Source organism: Melanostigma gelatinosum (assembly GCF_949748355.1).
Source record: "Melanostigma gelatinosum genome assembly, chromosome: 4".
NCBI classification, from domain to species: domain Eukaryota; kingdom Metazoa; phylum Chordata; class Actinopteri; order Perciformes; family Zoarcidae; genus Melanostigma; species Melanostigma gelatinosum.
The window spans coordinates 25,698,922-25,720,029 of NC_136637.1; the positions used below are offsets into that span (position 1 = coordinate 25,698,922).

Sequence of the window (21,108 nt, forward strand, 5' to 3'; positions counted from 1 at the left end):
TGTTGTGGCACAGTGGTTAACACATGCCCGCCCCCTCCCTCTCCACTGTCATCGTCGTGCCACCCTGCAACATGGCTGCCTGGGGACCTTATTTTAGGCCACACCAGGTGTTTTGGGTGGGTTACATGATCCTGGATGAATGTGTGTGTGTGTGTGTGTGTGTGTGTGTTTGTGTGTATTTGTGTGTAGGTGTGTGTGGGTCAGGCCCGTGTGTGACTGCGTGCTGGAGTCCAGGAAAGGTCAGAAATTGGGTGGAGGTGCCAGGAATAGGGGTGTGAGATGCCTGGGTGTCTACAAGGCCATGTGAGGCACACACACACACACACACACACACACACAAACATGCGCGCAAGGCCTTCAAAGCTGAAGACACAGCAGAACAAAAGCTGATCAAAGTGGGGCAGTTTTTCTTTCCCTCCCTCCTCCACCACCTCTCTGTCCCTCACGTCTATCCCCAGCACTGTTTTCCTCTCTCTTCCCTCTCTCCTCTCTCCTCCCTCCCTCCCTCCCGCCTCTCCTCCTCTCCTCTCTCACGTAAACACGATGCTGCTTTCTGGATCTGGGATGCCTGAGGGACAGAGCACAGACAGGAGCCCCGTCACCATGACAACAGCTTCTCTGAGCTGCCTGACACCCAGACGCCATTGGCTGAGGGCGGTTGGGGGAGGGGGAAGTGGAGAGAGAGAGAGAGAGAGAGAGAGAGAGACAGAGAGAGAGAGAGAGAAGCAGGAGTAAGTTAAGCAAGGGGTAGAAAGAGAAAAGGGAGTGTAAAGGGGGGGGGGGTGTAGAGAAAAGGAGATAACGGAGGAAAACGACCCCATTTCTCCTCATGGGGCTGTTCATGTGCAGGTTTTAACATAAGGAGGGAGAAAGCTGAGGAAGAGGGGAGAAAGAGGTGGGGAGGAGCAGGAGGCCAGTGTGTGTGTGTGTGTGTGTGTGTGTGTGTGTGTGTGTGTGTGTGTGTGTGTGTGCATTAAAGGGAGTGAAAGCTTGGGTGTAAATGATCTTCAGGGTCGTATAATCAAGCCGCTGGTCCAGGTGTGTGTGTGTACATGTGTGCACACATGAAGTGTATATATGTTTGCGGCCGTGTGCTTGTTAGCTCACGAGTCACTTTCCTACCTCACAGTTCATATGAGTGTTTTCTTAAGACTGATCTCATATCACATCAAAATGGCTTGTAACCGGAGACCGTCACACACTGAACTCCTTCCTTTTAGAGCACGTTGAGCTCGAGTAGAAATTCGGGTTTTGCAACTTCCGTTTCATGACATCAGTGCAGATCTTGTTGATTGGTTACTTTCATCATATGAATAGGGAACAGTGGGGGAAAGGTTTTTCTCTCTCGGTTTACTGTCATTGGTTTTAAAAGCAAGTCTAAACAAGAGTCTACAGCCACCAGCGGCTCTGTACGTGTACCTGTGCTTTGAGCTTAATGCTAAAATCAGCATGCTAACATGCTCACCATGTCAACATGCTGATGTTTCACTGGTATAATGTCAGATAGCATCTTAGTTTAGTGTGTTAGCATGCTAAACACGCTAATTAGCACGAAACACAAGCTGAGGCTAATGGGAATATCACTAGTTTTTGCAGTTATTTAGTCATAAACCAAAAGAGAAGTACCATTTTGACCTGATGATCGCAATAAATCAAAAGTCAAAGGATCCCCGAAGTGATTGAAATTCATCCTTAGAGGAATATGAATGTCTGTATCAAATTTTATGGCGATCCATCCAATAGTTGAGATACTTTTCGTCACAGTTTGGACGAGTGAACGACGGACATTGCCATCAGTCGAGCCATGCCCGCTAGAGTGTCTAAAAAACACAATTTTAGCAGACACATCATTTTAGCTGCCGTTATATTCAAAATAAAAGGAGTCTTGTTGTTACTTAGTTTTGCGAAAGTGAACAGGCTCTAATTTGACATTCATGTCTGCTGGAGCAGCACACAGTAGGAGAAAAGTCAAGTAAAAACGTCTTAATTACGCGTTGGTAGAATGCTGTTCATGTAGAATGTTGTTCATTTATGTACTTAGTTTTCCCTTTTCTGGATCACAGGAGCAAATGATGAAGACGACGGAACGTATTTGTAATAATGTCACTGCTTCTACCCACATCTCTTAAAAGCACGGAGGGCTGAGTGTGTGCAGATGTCCGCTGACGTCACTGACCCAGTATGCCTTTCCGATTGAAGTCGTGTTAATCCGTGAAGTCACCTGATGTGTGGCTGAACACTCCCTGCCCCTGAATGGACTTCCTGACGTGTTGTTGACAAATGAGATGCTTCATTTCAGACTGTATTCTCTGTGGCTGCTCAGTCAGAGAAGGAGTAAGACACAAAGAACAAAGTTTAATAAAGAGGGAGAGAACCGTTCAGCAATCCACCCATTGGTCTCGGCTCAACAATCAAATCAAAATATAGAAAACAATCATACAAAATACTGAAGAAAGATAAAGGCTGCAGGGCTATGTTAAAACCATTAGTACTTATTAATATTGAAATTAAAAAAAACAGAGAGAGAGAGAGAGAGAGAGAGAGAGAGAGCATGTAAACCGGGCCGTTCTGTGATCACTGGCATATTTAGACTAATCATTGAAGAGGGGGAGCATGTGTCTCCATGAATATGATCTTGCATGATGCCTGCTGTTTGTTCGTGTGTGTGTGTGTGAGAGTAACCACAACTCACACAGGGGGCATAAACGTCTCAGGCTGTGCTTGCACACGTGTTGGTGTATCCATTTGCAGGAGTTTTACTCTCACACACACACACACACATGCTGAGACAGAGATGAATTGAAGAGAAGAAGGGGAGAGCGGTGAACGAGAGGAGGTTGTTTCTAAATCAGAACCAGAAGTTGAGACGATGTGACGGAGCAGAGGCTCAGGGAGGGAGGCAGGAGGGGGGGGGGGGGGGTTGCGTGTGAGCGTGTGTTTCCGGAGTGTGTGTGTGTGTGTGTGTAAGTGTGTGTTGCAGCGATGCAAAGCGCGGTCTGCTCTGTCTGTCTGTTGGGGGTGTAGAGGTGAGGAGGTGGGGAAAGGAGGGAGTCTATCTTGGGAGGGGCGGGGGCTCAGAGGGATGCGTGGCGTTCAGTGTGGGAGAGAAAATAACCCCCTCCTCTTCCCACAAACAGGAGTGAACAGTAAACATGTTTTACCTCGGCTATCAATCCTCTCTCCTGAATGGAGACCCGGACCAAACAAAACGAACGGAGGCATCTCTATCCTTTCTTTAAATCTCTCCGTTTTCTTTGTCTTCTTCTCCCGGTTTCTCTGTGCTTCTCTTTTATGCGCTCTGTTTACCTCCTTCTTGCTCGCTTCTCTCTGTTGCTATCTCTCCCAGCCTTTATCATCATGTCTCAGTGTGTGTGTGTGTGTGTGTGTGTGTGTGTCGTCCCCTCTCTGGTTCTCTCTCTCTATGCGTGCCAGTGCTGTGCTATGCTGGGGATATTTCTGTCAGCCTCTATTTATTTATTGATGGCGATGCTGGTGAGAGTTTGCCTGCCTACATGCGTGTTGCTTGTGTTCAGAGATAGGGAGGTGCTCTGTGGAAATCGTTGCCCCCTCTTCTCCTATCTTGACTCCTCAAAAACAAATATTTGTCAACCTCCCTCCTAATGACAGCCGACCCAGGAAGTGTTGGCTCTTTGACCTCTGAAATAGCTGAACGGGAACTCGCTCTGCTCCGCGTTCTCTGTCTTGTCTCGTGCGGAAGACGAAAGGCGGGTGTCACTGAAATGGAAGTCTAAATCATCCCTGAAAGAGCACCTCCCCGACGCCGCTGTCCCCGACAACAAGCTACGGCAAGCTGTGAGCCACGCTGCCTGGCAACCAAAGTAGTTCCTGGAAGCAAGAATGCAAATAGAGCACATTAACGTCAGATCTCATTGTAAATCGGGCCCTGCTGAACTCTGGGAGCCTGTCGGCTGGTGGTCCACGGGTCAGCAGGTCCCTCCAAGGCCGTTTATCTCCCAGTGTGTCTTCCAGGGACGGACAGGGCGGAGAGCTGGTGGAGGTGGGATGGCAGGGTGGGAGTAGGCAGGCAGGTATGGTATAATCTACGACCCAATGCTGCAATCGGGAAATGTCAGCAAAATGAGTAGAATGGCAAAGTCCCATTTCTTACAACTTGGCAGTGTTCAAATGTCAAAGTCTCCTACAAATAGTGGTTTCCGAAATATTGAGCTGGGTTCATGTGCAGCTAAAGCCGCTTGACGCAAAGGGGTTAAAGCTAGAGTGGGTAGGATTTGGTGGCATCTAGCGCCGGGGTTGCAGATTCTAACCGACTGAATACTCCTCCGCTCACTTTCTCCTTTTCCAAGACCGCCGTAATGTGAGCCACCGCGTGCAAAACCCTGGTAACGCCGTTCTCCTCGCTCAGAGGCCATCCGTACCATAATAATACTGCTTAAGGAGCAACGGGAGTCAAACCGCAGCTGGCGGTACCACAGTTTTGCTCATTTACATAGAATTGGAGTTACATCCACGTTACCTGTTATGTTATTTTGCGCCGGTTTACTAAATAGTGGTAAGTGGTGCATGTTTACATTCATTTTAAACTATTCACTTGTATAACATTTTGGCATTGTACATTTCTGCAAACCACGATTACGTTTTTGAACCAAAAATACATTTTAAAATCAGATTTCGACACACGGTAGACATTATTCCAAGACAGTCCGCAATTTTCTAGCACCATAATCACAGCGGGTGAAAGGGAAAATAGCCTCAATTAGCTATTTTTGACACATTACTGACAGTACTTTGGTTCATGTACAAGTTAACTCAACTGAATTAGTGAGGGTATTGGATATCATTTCCAATTAATTTGCCTCTGGATTGGTTTGGTGTTTTGGACTTTTGTTTTGCCAAGTCAAATCTCCTAATTTAACAGGGTTTCCCACGGGGGTTTGCAGTGGAGGCAGGCCACCTCACCTGAGAAAGCACAGGCAAGAGACAGGCTACTGCCAATGACGCCAGATTAATACACTTTTATGAAACAAAACATGAACCTTCAGGTAGAACAAAGAGCAGTGGTGCAGTAAATTGTTGCTCAGAAATTTGATGAAGAGACGAGGCGCGTTCGGGCCTGGGTGGTTAAACTGTTTCCTGGGGGAAACCCTGGACCAGGAGGCTGACGTAAATGTTTTCCCACACAGCTGCCTGTATTTATGGTTTGTATGACGTGACTCATAAGCTCACACTTGAAAGACGAGTGCTGACTGAACTGAAAGTGCTCAAAGGTGAACTAAAGTAACAGCAACAACAGTCTCCCCCCCCCCTGTGTAACTGTAAGCAGTAAACCCCCCTTATCCCATTTTCTCCTTATCAGTTCCCCACAACAGTGCCAGCACTCCCTTTCTCTTACACCTCCTCCTTATTTGGCCACTCTCTTTTCGTGACTTTCTTTTTCTTTCCTCTTCTCTTACTCAACATCTTTCTTTCTTTCTCTCCGCCTTTCACCCACAATTCTTCCCCCTTTCCTCGAGGTGCCCCAGGGCCCTCAGAGTTTCGGCAAGTCCCACAGACCGTCCATTGTCTTGGGAATGCGGTTTGCTGTCTCCCCTCACCTCCTCCTCGTTCTCCTCCTCCTCCATGTCTGGCACGAGACAGGGCAAGGTAGTGTTTGGCTCCTGGGTCCTCAAGGCCACTGGGTTTAAAGTCAGGAACCTGACTAATCCCAGGACCTGGTCCAGGACAGACGATCAGGCTACTAACAACTTGGCTTTACTCCTGTTGGAAAGACGATATTCTACATGTCTATATGTCTGAGGTTACAAGCCTGTAAGTCTGGAGACGCTCGCCCCGATGGATTTATCGTTCAGTGAATAGAAATGTTTGGTGGAAAGCAATGATTATTTTGGCCCAAAGTCCCCCGAGAAAAGGACATCAAGTTTCTTGAAAAGAATATAAAGATGCTGAGACATTTAAAAAACGGAAAAAGGTGTACATCAGACAAAGCGTTTGCGCATGTGTCTCTGACTAAAGGTTGTTGGGTTAGCTGACTGCTTATTTGGACTTTATCTGTGAGTAATTCTTACAATGCTAGCATCAGTATGACGTCAACATGGGGGGATTATGACCCCTGGGCACAGACATGCAGAAGGCCCTACCACCTCTCTTAAAGGAGCTTATTTTTGTTGTGGTTTTGTGTCTCTTTGTAGGCTTTTTTTTGTCTCCTTTTCGTCGTTTTATGTTTCTTTGTGGTCATTTTAAGTCCTGGTTGGTACGTCTCTCTTTGAGTGACATTTTGTAGGTGAAGGCCGGGGGGGGGGGGGGGGGGCACAATGAGACACGTAAGAATCCCAATGACTGCGAGTGTAAAAGCTTAATTTTCTACATTCATCAAAACATTTGAATCTGATCTTGTCGTTTGTGAGGTGGAGGTTGGTCCACATGGCGGTGCCTCTGGGATACCAAATGGAAATTTGTAGCGTGTCTGTATGTGTGTGTGTGTGTGTGTGTGTCTTACACCCAACCCCCCAATGTCTGGCGCTCGGGAGGACTGCTCCTATGGGAATGCCTCTTCCTGCCTCGTCGGACACACACACACAGACAGACAGACACAGACAGACGTATAATCTAAAATAGAAATTGGGTGAGTGCTTCAGACTGGCATGAGATGCTTTTCAATGTCTGGTCTGTTTCTGTTGGTTGCTAAACATAAGTGTTGGACACACACGGGTTAGAATTTTGGTATGAATGTCAACTGTGCATGAATTATTATAGTAGAGCAGAATAAAGTGAGGCTGCAACTGGACATTTTTTTCCCCTCAATATTTCTCTAATTCTGTGCCCACAGTGTTTACTGAGCTCATTTTCGCTATTACAACAGTATTCAGTGTAATATATGGTAATTATTTGAATGTTTCTAAAGGCGTCTGCCATCAGCTTTGAGGTCCGCCATGTTGCTTCAGGCACTATGGAATGTGTACAGCCCGACTGTAGCTCCCCGGCTGGCTGCGCACCGTATACGGTACCTCCACTTCCCCTCTCCTTTTCATCTCGCACCTTCTCAGCTTCTGCAGAAATATAAATCCAGTTGCGTGAGCACAACATGAGAAAAGAAAGAGCGCGAGAGAGCAAAAAAGAAATAGGAGTGAGCGGGTGAATATGAAAGAATGCCAAAGAATAAGGAGGAGGTAGATATTGCTAACAAGGTTGCCAGAGACTCTTTTCATTTTTAATAGTCCCGTAGGAGGTCTGGCTGATAAAGTGTTATATTATATTATTAAATCTTGGCAAAGTTTGAGCTGCAACTGTTCCAACAGTAGCAAGTGTGAAAGTGAGTCTGTAGGTTAAAACTGCAGCAGAAATGAACGGACATGATACCATAGTGGGCATTCAACCACTCAATAAGCAACGATGAGTGAGGGCTCCTTTCTTCCTTGCATACATGACACCCAACATGCCCACAATCTTTCAAGAAACATGCGTTTACATGTGAAGTTGTTGAGACGGGACCCTAGCAAACACAATGTATGACATCCATAACTCATCAGTTGTCTTTGCAATCGAGTGAAAACTGTTTGTAGGATGTAGGAACATGAATGTAGATGTCTGGTTGGCAACATGCGATATGTCTTTTGGCTGGTTGCGTTCTGCTCTACGGAGGCTGATCAGATGTTTATCTGCCTCTTTTTTAAATGGATTGGTGTGATTGTTGGACGTTGGTTCTTTGATTCTGAGGTACTGACACGAGAACCGACTGCAGATGTTTTACACCGGGGAATGTTTATTGACATTTGTCCCAGAAGAAGAAAACAATGAAATGGACCCATAAATTGCAATGCGCACCATTCTGTACAGCTTTGTAACAGTGTCAAAGTGTGTAAGCGTGCCTGCCGACACCTGTGAAGTGGCCTTTCAGGGGATGATCTACCTCCTCCGTCCTGATCTGCAGCCCTCTGTGACCTGCGGAGCTGAGCGGTGACTGGCGCCCCGCCGGATGCACACTTCCTCGTGAATAAGAGTTGTGGTAGCGAGACACCAGCCAGTTATTTCAAAAGGACAGGAGTGATATAGAGCATGATAAAATCCTTTTAGCTAAGTCCCTCTCTCTTACAAACGCTTAAACACCTTTCATTCTTCTGCTAGTGTTCACATTAGGTTTTGTCTCCAAGCATTCTATTATTCCCTAATTAGCAGCATTAATAATCTTCAATTAGGCATTTTGCTTTGAGTGCATGTGGAAGCCTCTTTCATTCAAAGTGTGTGCGTGTGTGTGTATGTGTGTGTGTTTCTGTGGACGAGCGTCAGTGTGACACCCTGTCCTCTGGTTCTCTGGTGGCTTTCCATCCAACACCAACTGCCTAATGAGGGAGTGAAAGGCCACGGGCAGAGGAGGCGGGGGCTGCATATCAGTGTGTATACGAGCACTTGTGTGTGTGTGTGTGTGTGCGTGTGTGTGTGTGTGTAATTAAAGAGCAGTGCCAGCAGGGGGGACCTGTGTTAGAAAGGGTCACCAGAGCGAGCAGCAGGCCATCGCCAACCTTTGGTCATTAACTACCGACACCGCCAATAAAGGCTTCGAGGTGTGTGTGTGTGTGTGTGTGTGTGTGTGTGTGTGTGTGTGTGTGTGTGTGTGTGTCTGTGTCTGTGTCAGGAGGCCAGCTACCAAATTACTTTACATCAATAAGTGTTTCACTCAGTTTGTGCGTGTTTCGTTTAGCTAATAGTTTAGCTCCAAGTAAGATTTAGTTAAACCCTCCTTGGTAATGCTTCTCAGTTTTAAAAGCACCAATGGTCAACTGTACATTGTTCTTGAAATATCAATGTTGAGGTATTTGGTCAAAAGTATTGTGATATTTTCTCCATATTACACAGTACTGTAGGTACTGCTCATGTTTCTTACTCCATCAGATTCCCAGATCTCAGCAATGAACTCTGTTTGGGAAATGTTGTGATTTCCAATAGAAATGATCTGTGAAAATATGACAAAAGTTATAATAAACCGTTCTAAAACTATTCTTAAGTCTATTCTATTTCTCTATTTCTCAGTGTGTTATTTATTTATTTCGGGTTGTTTTGTGTGTCGTGTGGAATGGATCCCTCCCTTCATTCTTCGTTTACAGGAGGCAGAATTGTCTGTCTGCATTTCTTTTTTCATCTCAGATCCATTTTCCAGGTGTCTGTGTGCACAAATGTGTGTGTTTATGCCATCTGCACTCCAGAGTGTGTGTTGCCTTTCCCCGTCAGGTAGTGTGTGTGTGAATTGCCATAGGTTGATTGGTTAGCCTGAGAGGCAGCAGCGGGAGTTAAGGCAGGTGCTCCAGGGCAGCGGGGGGAGAGCCGGGCGACGTCCCCCAGCCACGGAGCCTTCCCTCTGGGCCTCCAGCTCCGAGCGGTGCCTGGGTAGCTGGGAGGCAGCTCCAGGCTCCTGGGGCCCTGATGCTGGGATGAGATGCTTGGGAGACAGAGGCGGTGCGAGGAGGAGGGTTGTGTGTGTGTGTGTGCGTGTGTGTGTGTATGTTTGTTTATGTTTGTGTGTGTTCTGTTGGGGGATCCCAGGCAGATTTGTTTACCGGTAATTAATTCACCTGATTGACATAACAGCTGCTGCAGCTATGGGAAGGCAATGGCATGATGTGTGTGTGTGTGTGTGTGTGTGTAATATATACAGCATGATCCCATGCATAGTCGCTGTGTGTGTGTGTGCGTGTGTGTGTGTGTGTGTGAGCACATTTTGCTGCATACCTGTTGTACCTGTTTGGCAGATCTCCGTCCTCCATCGATTAGACCGGTCCGTCCGGCGGCAGCAATGCTTACACACTCCTGCCTCTTCGCTAATCTTTATAAAGTTGACTTCGGTGACAGAGTTATTGGAGCTCTTGAAGTTGAGGGTTGTGACAGAAGGACAAATGGGGTAGTTTTGGAGAAGAGGGTGACGGCGATGGCAGTTGGGAGCGGTGTGGAGAAGGATCTCCGGGTTTGGTTAAGGAGATGCACCAGATGAAACGGCCGTTTGTCTGCAAATCAGTCTGCAAGTCACATAAACTGCATGTATGAACGCGCAATGGAGTGTTCATTCACGTGGAAGCGCATCCCGAACGTGCACACCCCTGTTTATGCCTGCACAGGCGGCGGTATTTAAATGCGGCCTCTTTATCTTTCATTACATGAACAGCTTGAACCCGTTTTTTTTCAGTAGCATTCACTTTTTTTTGTGGAGCAGACAGAGAATGGGAGTGAAAAAGAGAGAATATAGCAGGTATGAACAGAAGGAATGAGGGAGACACAGAGAGCCCTTGTGTGAATAATGTAAGCTGGTAAAAGAGTGGACTGGACAGTGTGTGTGTGTGTGTGTGTGTGTGTGTGTGTGTGTGTCTTAGGGTGGCAGTATGGGCATTTGTATACGTTTGTTCACACGTTGCAGCGTTTCTCTGTGTTTGAGATACATCGAGTGTGTGCTGGGGTCGCAGGTCAGACTGAGGCACTTCTGAAAGAAACGCAGGCTTGTGCGCACACACGCGTATTCACCGACACACACTCGCTCGCACTAACCGGTCGGTATCAGTGTTGTTGTGGACAGCAGGTAGCAGTGTGTTGGCCTGCTTGTCTGGACCCAGATAACAGCAGATCCATTACCCCCTGGAAGCAGAGGTCTGATCACCGGACAGATAGAGCCGCTCACTCACTGTCTGTGGGCCGTCCAGCCAGCCGGCTAGCCAGCCAGCTAGCCAGCTAGCCTCCGCCAGAGAGCTAAAGAGGATCACAACCAGGAGCAAAAGGAGAGGAGACCCCTTCTGTGAGAGGAAATTATCAAATACATGCACGATGATAACTACAGGAGGAATGTTTTTGTCATTTACTCAGAAATAAAAAAACTCTTAGATGCTTTTCAAATGTCTCTGCCAACAGTTCAGGGGTGTAAATATAGACAGACAATGCAGTGCAGTTGCCCTGGTGGCCTCTAGACAAAGCTAACCCACCTCTGTCATAGTTCTACATTTAGTCAGAAGCAGCCTATAGCAAACTATTCAATGAAATATAGTTCTTATTTTCCTTGGTGTTTTTGCCATACAAAGGTGTGCACTGATGATTGTTCCATCATGTGACGAGATGTTACGATATGCGGTGGCCAGTTTCGGCTGCAAAATCTGCCACGATCACATCTGCAGAGCGAGCAGTCAAGCCTTTCAAGCATAAAAGCGGCAGGAAGAAAAGACCGGAGAGAAAAGAACAGGTGGCAAAGCTCCCAAGATGAGATTCCCTTTGGCTTTTATTTTTTACAAACTTCATAACTAGTAACTAGAAGCTGCCGTACCTTCCGTACGCCGCTGCTGCAGTTTGAATATCCTTTTTTATATTTATCCCATGAAAAACAATGTTTAGAGCCCAAACTAGCTGTTTATCAGGTACAGACTGCATGGGCGCAAATTCATGCGTGTGTCATGTAATGAAACTATTCTTTGTCCTAACTGTAGGTGTGGCTGATGTTAACATAAAATGGCCTTGATTATAAAACACCTTCACGTTCTGCGTCTGGATGCAGCTGTCTGCACAGGCTCCGTGCAGCTAAACTGCGGTTCACTGTGTTTTACGCTCCCTCTGAACAGTTTAACTGACGTTCCTGCTGCGTGCTGAGTTCCATTAGCTGTTAGCGCTGTTAACCAAACACACCGCAGGATTCCCACTGGCTGCTCACAGCTAACTAGCTCTCCTCCTGCCCTATAGGAAGACACGTTCAGTTGAAGTCATCGCGTGGTTCATTTTGTCATTTTGCTAAGTCAGCCTATACATAGTGTGTATGTGCAAGTATCTTACCGATAGGGTTGCAAACGCCCTGGAAGGAAATGGACGGAGAGCTTTAGATTTCGAAAACATTGGTCTCGAAGCTCTTTTTCCGACATGAAGGAGAGGGGTATGGATGGCTGCAGAATTAAGACTGAAGATGTTATATGGCGAACAAGGAAGGATCATTAGTTAAAATGGGATGCTGAATGAAGATAGCTTGTATGAAAATTGATTTGAAATGAATGAAGATAATGTCGTGAAGAGGCAGCTCGGATTTTAGTGGATGGTTTTTATGGAGGTGCAGAGAGAGAGCGAGAGAGAGAGAGAGAGAGAGAGAGAGAGAGAGAGAGAGAGAAGAAGAAGAGGGAGACACAGGGTTGCTATCAAAAGCCACAGGCTGCTTTAAACTCCATCTCTCTTTCTTTTTCTCTCTCTCTTTCTTCCCTCTCTCCCTCCCTCTCTCTCTCACTCCCGCTCTCTCTCCCACTCTCTCTCCCTCTCTCTCTCCCTCTCTCCCTCTGCTCCCTGGCCATGCTGATGATTGACGGCCTGAGGGTTTTAATGGGCACTGGAGAGCAGGAGCTGAGGTCGGGGTTGTCATGGCAACTAGGAGAAGGGGGCCTTTTGCTGCCGCTTCACCTGAGTACTGTGGAGCCTCGCTGGCTGGTTGAGACACACACACACACACACGGACACGGACACACACGCGCGTGCACACACACACTCGCCACACATACTTACATGCCAGCACCACTTCCATTCACCCTTTCTCCTCCCCGAGAGATGCTCTGCTGTTCATCCAGCCATCTCTGGCCTTCTCTCTTCCTTTTCTCGTTTCCATCTTTCTTTTCTCTTTCTCTGCTGATCCCTGAGCAGATCAAATGCTCTCCGATACGCCGTACCTGGTTGACCGTGCGTTTGCATGTGTGTAATATACAGCATTTAGCCTATTGTTTTGTCCCATTGTTCGACAACAGCTCACAATGACACGCTTTATCGGGCCCAGCTGAGGTCAGAAGAGTCTGAGATCCCTCTGTGTTTCTTTTAGGGGATCCTGCAAAGTTGCTCCTTCCATTCAACTCATTTCACACACTTATTTATTTTGTTGTGTAAATTTGAACGTGATCTCGCCGAGACAGACCAGTGGAAAACCCACCCGTACCCGTGACTCGCGTAAATATATTTGCTGCCCGTTTGCGAGGGAGCAGAGGACAGTCAGACCCCATCCAAAGACACGCCAGGATAATTAGTCTTGATCCAAAGCCCAAATAAAAAGAGGACACCACCTTACAATCAGCAGCCATTGTAGAAGGAGACAAAAACATTTCATTCTTCCTCCTGAAGCTCGCCGCTCACACTGTTCTTCTTGACTCAAAAAAACACCACCTTTGTATCTTGCAGTGATTATGATTGTGATCAGAGCTGATAATGGGTTTGCTCAGATCCACATAGCAACAATACAATGGGATCTGACCCCATTAGACCGAATATAATTTGGTAGGAGCCTGACTCTGGTCCTGGGTTGGGTCTCAGTTATCAGGAAGAAAGGGTCAAAACGTCTTGGAAGACTCTTTCGAAGATGTTTATTTGTCATTTGTTGCCCTAATTTGACAGATATTTCAGAAAACTATACATTCGCCACGTCAGTAGGGTTGTGTTAAGGTTAACTCAACTCAATTGTTCATTTTACTAGTTTGATAACCTGCCGTTGTAATACCGCTCAGTGGCCCAAGGCTTCAGACTATGACGCTCTCCGTACCCCTCGAGCGACAGTTTCACTGACCGCGGGTCAGTTCCTGCTCGTTACATGCATACAGTCCCTTTTACAATACATTTCCAACGTAGGTTTACTTAGTTTTTAGGTTCACGTACTCAACAAAACAATTTGGTTCGGTTAAGGAAAAGATCATGGATGTAGTTAAGTATGTAAGTTACACAACAAAACTGAGCTAAAATAACTCAACGTTGATTGCCTTTCACGCGGGACACAAACAGCGTTCTCCTTTGTGAAAGTTTTGGTTGTTTGACCCGTCCAACCTCCCCTCCCTCCCCTCCCTCCCATCCAACACACATTTTCTCACTCTTTATACTTCGTCAGTTGCTCTGACCATCTAACGATGACGCTGATGGATTTACATTGGATTTGGTATGAAGCCTGGAGCCTCTCATACAGACGCTAAAGGGTGCCTCAGTGCGTCGGTACCAGACACCAAGGGGAAGCGTCTGTATTTGACAAGTTGGGAGTGAGAACTTTATATCTGAGCTGTATCATCATGAATAAGTGTTGCTGGGGGCATTGTTGTACGCTCCTTTGCTTTCCGATTTGGTCGATACTCTTGACTTGCATGTTGAGGCTTGGAGGAAGTGGTACGGTTCACACACACACAGACCTCAGAGGACTATAGAAGCATCTTTAACAGTTCTTCACTGTCCGACCTCTCCTCACCCTTTGAGAGAGATCTCTCTCTCTCCCTCTCTATTGTTTCCAGGTCTGTCTGTCTCTCTCTGTGTCTCTCTGCTGGTGTCTGACTCCTGTGGATATGTCCACATCCACACTCTGTAAGTCTCTTATGATTTGTTCGAGTCCCACAGATCCACACCCTCTTACCAATGTGTGTGTGTGTGTCCGGCGTCATGGCCCCGGGGCCTGTTAGTTAGTGTCTGGGCCGTGCAGGTCAGCCGAGGGATGGAGGGATTGTTTGCTCTGGATGTGAGTGAAGCTCTGGTTACAGTGGGGGGAGGGGCGGAAGGAGCGCACCGTGTGTGTGTGTGTGTGTGTGTGTGTGTTTGTACGTTTTGTGGAGAGTCTGATTGTTCGGTTAGCTAACAGATTTTGTGATTTAAAATTTTAAAAAGCAACGTTATTACGATAAAAGCTTCTGTGGTTCCTTTGACACGCTACATCAAGTCCTCCCATCTGGACGTAAGATCCACATGAGCAGTTTTCTGATCTGCCGCCTCCCTCCATGGTTAACATATGGTTACGTTTAGGTAACTAACACTACTGGGATAAGGTTTGGGAAAGACTGTGGTCGTGGTTTCTGCCTGTCGAAAGAGGCAGCATACTAAACCGCAGTCCGTGGCGTCAAAGTCGAACGCTTTGACCTTTTTTTGCGAAGTGCAACTTCGTCAAGCTACTTCTACGTTTGCGTCTCGCATGATCATTATTCTTACTGTCAGACACTTGTCAGGGAAATGTAAATATGAGGAAAGTTAAGTGTTTGAACATACAACCAATACTGTTGTATGTCCTTTGAGGAAGAAGGGCTGTTTGTAGCTTCATATTCCTCCACAGTGTTGGATCCTCCTGTTACACGTGAATTGGCTCCACATTCGGATTGAATATGTATTCTTTGGGTAACTTCTTTTTTTTTTTCCCTTTCTTTGGCGCCGGCCATGTGTGAATGTCGAGCTCTGACAAAGCAGTCATGACCAAACACACCGCCTGTCAGCCTCGCTGCCTCGCTGCCTCAGAAGGAAACCAGAGCAGCGAGCGTCACATCTGTCTTCTCCCCGATGTTGAAAATCATTATAATTGAGAGAAAATGTGAAGGAAATATTGCCAGAAATGTATTTGGAGGCCAGATTCAAAATTGGGATTGCATGCAGGACTAAAGGCTGCTCTGTAAATCAAGATTATGGTGCTAAAAAATGGTCATCTCGTTGTTTATCAATATGAAGTGGGACCAAAACACTGACAGCAAAGTACGGGAGTGAACTGGGTGATGACCCTCAATACTTTGTGCCCAATGAAATGTGTCTGTAAGTATGAAACGTTTTGAGCACTGGCGAGGTCAGTTTGATCCGAGTTTTATTCTTGCAATTTACTCTTTAATCAGATTCTGCCTGAACTAAAGATATATGAAGAAAAAATGTTTGGCATATTTTTGTAAAAAAAAAAAAAACATCTTTCTTCCTCAAATTACTCAGGGACGGTTATTGAAGATTTTGAGCTCCTGTCCTATATGGAGATGCCGCTGGAAGGCTTTTATTTTGAAGCATTTGCAGTAAAAGTTGATTTTTTTGTGTATTTGCACATTTTTTTGCTTATTTTTTGTTGGCCGACAAATCCATTTGGACCATTGACTCGTGGAAAAAGAAGAAATCGGGCAAATAAGAGCAGACCTGAAAATAGTTTGTCTCCTTTGTGTTGGAGAAAGAAAGAAACATAACTCTACCTCGCTCTCACGTCTTCAAGTTCAGCTGAAATGGATCCACTGGTCTGGCTGCAGCGCATCGTACGGACGACTCCACTGAAGCCTTAATGTTCCCCCTAAACTCTCTGCATCTTGACAAGATAGTGTCATTTATCACTGTGACTAAATAATCTTATCTTCATCAGTTAATCGGTAATTGCTCCATTTGTGTCCAGACATTCAGTGAGTGTAATCGGCGTTGGACGTTTTGCGGCAGATCATTTCTGCGCGCCATATCTCTCTTTCCATTATTTTCGGTGAACGTGGGATTATTTGAACACCTGATTGCTGTTTACTGCTCCATCAAACATGAACACTGGGAGTAAACTGCGGTCTCTTGTGTTTTTTCTTTTGTCTTTCAGAGTGCGGCTGCTGCTCCCAGTCCAGTGATGGGCAACATGCCACCCAATGATGTCATGCCAGCAGGACCCATGCCCCCGGGCTTCTTTCAAGTGAGGAACAGAACTTTCTAACTGACTTCATCCCTCACCCACCCCCACCTTCACCCATCACACCACAACATCACACGACCGCCCCCCCCCCCCCCCACCCAGCAGCCCCTCCCGTAGCCATCGCTAAGCCAATCCTTCTGTCTCCTCCTCCTTTTTTAGCCTCTTTAGCTGTCTTAATCCCTGTCCAGATGTGTTCCCTTCTCTGTCTCTCTGCCTCCGTCCCATATGTCCATGCTGGGGTCGTTAACTCCTGGGGCTCTGTCTGAAGCTGACTCCTAGAGAGCATGTATTAGTGCTTGTAGATTTTTATTATTATTTATTTTGGGTTTAAGAGACGAGGCTATTATCACTGGTTTGTGTTACTTGTGTCACTAATTCCTCGTGTCACCACTGTTCTCTGAAGGCTTTCTCGGAGGCTGACGAGGTCTCTCTCTCTCTCTCTCTCTCTCTCTCTCTCTCTGTCTCTCTCACACTGTTTCTCTCTCTCTCTCTCTCTCTCTCTCTCTCTGTCTCTCTCTCTCTCTCTCTCTGTCTCTCTCTCTCCATCACTCTCTCCTTTCTCACACACGAACATGCACACACGCAAGCCCTATTTAAAACACATCAAGCTCGTAACACTTTCACAATCTAAAATATCGGCACCCGCAAAGATATTCCCAGAATTGGCAAAGGTGTACATTGTTTTCATTTAAGGGTCCCATGTCGTAGAAAGTGAGATTTCTATGTCTTTTTTGATTATAAAGAAGGTCTAGGTGCTGTATAAATAATGTGAAAGCATCAAAACGCTCAATCCACAGCAGTGGCCTTTGGTAGCTACTTACTGCAGCTTTTATGTTTGAACATCAACACATATTTCCCAGCAATCACCATTGCATATATGTATATGACCATAAAAAACAACATTTTTATCGTGTATTTATTGTTTTTTTATACTTTAAGTATATCATTTTGTTATAGATTGCGATATACAACCATGCCTCAGACGGGTCTGTCTTTTCGAGGTGATATATAGCAAATGGCACCATTTAAGTTCTTCTTTGAACACCGGCATATTTCCGGTGGTGGAATTCTGAACTGCTCCAAAGGGACTGTTTTCTGCCCATCACATTGTTATAGGGCCCTCTCTGTCCATTTTGTGTTGGGGGGGCTTAAAGAGACAGGCGCTAAAATAGAGCATTGAAGACAGATGGAAAACAGGTATACTCAGACAGGCAGTATGAGAAAATGTATTAAAGCATGTAAAAACAATCGAGCAGAAACCAAAAATACAAGTACGAACTTGAAAATGAGCAAGATATGTCTCTTTTAAAACTCTTTTAGAATATTTGTCACTTATTTATCGCATATTACTGACCATGTTTAGTTTGTTTGGATGCAGCTCTGATATGTATTTGCTCAAAGTCTGTTTTTTGTTTGTTTGCGTGTAGGAATAACAAAATGTGCAGGATGCCATAATGCTTTTCATGTTATTAATGATTAAGCAGGTTTTACGTCTCCTATTGGACGTTTAGTATGGCTGGTGTGTAAATACCTCCAGTGTGGAACTGTATAAGCCTGCGTTGTCTTGTGCTGGTTGATTGGCAGCATGTCGTGTGCTGTGCCGCCTGTGTGTGTGTGCGTGTGCGTGTGCACGTGCGTGAAGGGGTCGTAGAGAATGTTAATGATGTACGAGCAGTGAGCAGGCCAGGGAGAAAGCTATACGATGGTGTTGCATGAGTGACATTGCTTTCCATAAATAGACCCTGTGTGCATGGCGGACAGACAGACAGACAGACAGACAGACAGACAGACAGACAGACAGACAGACAGACAGACAGACAGACAGACAGACAGACAGACAGACAGACAGACAGACAGACAGACAGACAGACAGACAGACAGACAGACAGACAGACAGACAGACAGACAGACAGACAGACAGACAGACAGACAGACAGACAGACAGACAGACAGACAGACAGACAGACAGACAGACAGACAGACAGACAGACAGACAGACAGACAGACAGACAGACAGACAGACAGACAGACAGACAGACAGACAGACAGACAGACAGACAGACAGACAGACAGACAGACAGACAGACAGACAGACAGACAGACAGACAGACAGACAGACAGACAGACAGACAGACAGACAGACAGACAGACAGACAGACAGACAGACAGACAGACAGACAGACAGACAGACAGACAGACAGACAGACAGACAGACAGACAGACAGACAGACAGACAGACAGACAGACAGACAGACAGACAGACAGACAGACAGACAGACAGACAGACAGACAGACAGACAGACAGACAGACAGACAGACAGACAGACAGACAGACAGACAGACAGACAGACAGACAGACAGACAGACAGACAGACAGACAGACAGACAGACAGACAGACAGACAGACAGACAGACAGACAGACAGACAGACAGACAGACAGACAGACAGACAGACAGACAGACAGACAGACAGACAGACAGACAGACAGACAGACAGACAGACAGACAGACAGACAGACAGACAGACAGACAGACAGACAGACAGACAGACAGACAGACAGACAGACAGACAGACAGACAGACAGACAGACAGACAGACAGACAGACAGACAGACAGACAGACAGACAGACAGACAGACAGACAGACAGACAGACAGACAGACAGACAGACAGACAGACAGACAGACAGACAGACAGACAGACAGACAGACAGACAGACAGACAGACAGACAGACAGACAGACAGACAGACAGACAGACAGACAGACAGACAGACAGACAGACAGACAGACAGACAGACAGACAGACAGACAGACAGACAGACAGACAGACAGACAGACAGACAGACAGACAGACAGACAGACAGACAGACAGACAGACAGACAGACAGACAGACAGACAGACAGACAGACAGACAGACAGACAGACAGACAGACAGACAGACAGACAGACAGACAGACAGACAGACAGACAGACAGACAGACAGACAGACAGACAGACAGACAGACAGACAGACAGACAGACAGACAGACAGACAGACAGACAGACAGACAGACAGACAGACAGACAGACAGACAGACAGACAGACAGACAGACAGACAGACAGACAGACAGACAGACAGACAGACAGACAGACAGACAGACAGACAGACAGACAGACAGACAGACAGACAGACAGACAGACAGACAGACAGACAGACAGACAGACAGACAGACAGACAGACGAAAGGCGGGATTGATGGTTTCTTTCCAACGCCGCAATATTCGCTCTCTTCTCTTCTCTTCGCTTAGCTCAGCTAATCTGAGCAGCAAAGCAAGCAAATGTAAAGAAAACCAAAACAGAGAGCCTGCATAACACACACACACACACACACACACACAAAAAACATCGACAAAAGGTTCTCTGCACCCTCACAAACTTCACATCAGACTTCCCTAAATCGAACGGACGGTGTTGCAGAACTGCAGCATATCTCAATGCGTGTTCGTATGGCGTCTTTCAACTTCAGCGAGGGCTGACACCACACACACTGCTCAGGTAGCTGACATTCACTCCCCGGTGAACTAATGGTTGCGGTCTCCGCTGAAAATGCAGGCTAGCGAGTTTTCTGCAGTTCATTTATTCATTCAGATGAAGGGGAAGCAGATTTCTTTTTCCTTTTTTGTCGTTCCCTCCCACGTATTGTTGAGATTTCACTCACATGCTCATCTCACTGCTCTCAGTTACACTGGCGGTAAGGTCAGTCATTTGACAGGGAGAATTTTCCACCTTTGTAAAAGACTCGACAATGGTTATTATGTTTCTGATGTGGGCTTGTGAATGGGTTGTATCTGCTAAAGCGGAATGTTCTCCGTGCTTTAGTCATTTCTCATCTCCGGGTCTGCTTCCACCTTCTCCCTCTCCTCTCTCCTTCGTACGCCTGGCATCCTTCTCCATGACATTTCCTTGCTCTCTCCATTTCCCTTGACTTTGAAACTATTATTTTTTCTCTCTCTCTCTCTCACACACACTCACTCACACACACACACACACACGCACTGCTTCAGTGACACATGCTTACTCACCAACTCCGTTCTGTAGGAACTGTTCACGTGTGCTGTGTGTGTGTGTGTGTGTTGCATTACATTTTTCCCAGTTGCACTAGCTGTGTAATTAACATGGGTGACCCCAACACTGTTATTGGCTACAGTCCTGTGAGAGAGGGATGAGGGGCAAAGGAGGGACAGTGGAGAAAAATGGAGGCAGAGGGTGCAGCAGGAGGGTGTGCTCCCCTCATCTGTAGCTCACAGGACGAGCAGGCCATCGAGTCCTGCAGAGACAAAGGAAAGGTAGATGAAGAGAGACATGCTTTTGGTTAAAAAAGACAGATGAAGGAGGAGAAAAGGGGGAGAGAAAGGCTGTGTTTGGTGTGAGGATCTCTATACATTCGGGATATAATCCTCCTCTCCTCTCAGCCAAAGTCCATCGCTGCTGCATCATGGCCCTCTGGGGAGGACAAGCAAAGGGGGAGAAGAGGGAGGGAGGGGGCTGCGAGGAGAGAGAGTTAATGACAGGAGGGAGGAGAAATAGAAGAGAGGACACTGAGACGTCAGGAATGTCTTTCAAAAACAAAAAAATTTCTTGGCGTTCAGAGATGTGTGATCACAGAAATGACAGCTGACGACAATAGTGGACAGTTGATGGATTCATCGCCCATCTGCTGCTCCAAGGATGGAAACCAA

The 21,108-nt window shown here is 46.4% G+C and overlaps 1 protein-coding gene across 3 annotated transcripts in view; it reads left to right on the forward strand.

Annotated features, from left to right (window-relative positions):
- Positions 1-21,108, forward strand: part of ssbp4 (single stranded DNA binding protein 4) — an 83,009-nt gene that overhangs the window by 41,579 nt on the left and 20,322 nt on the right. For all 3 annotated transcript variants that reach the window (XM_079267089.1, XM_079267090.1, XM_079267088.1), the window contains exon 5: positions 16,298-16,387. In XM_079267089.1, coding sequence (XP_079123215.1) covers positions 16,298-16,387 — 90 coding nt within the window. The remainder of the gene's footprint in view (positions 1-16,297; positions 16,388-21,108) is intronic.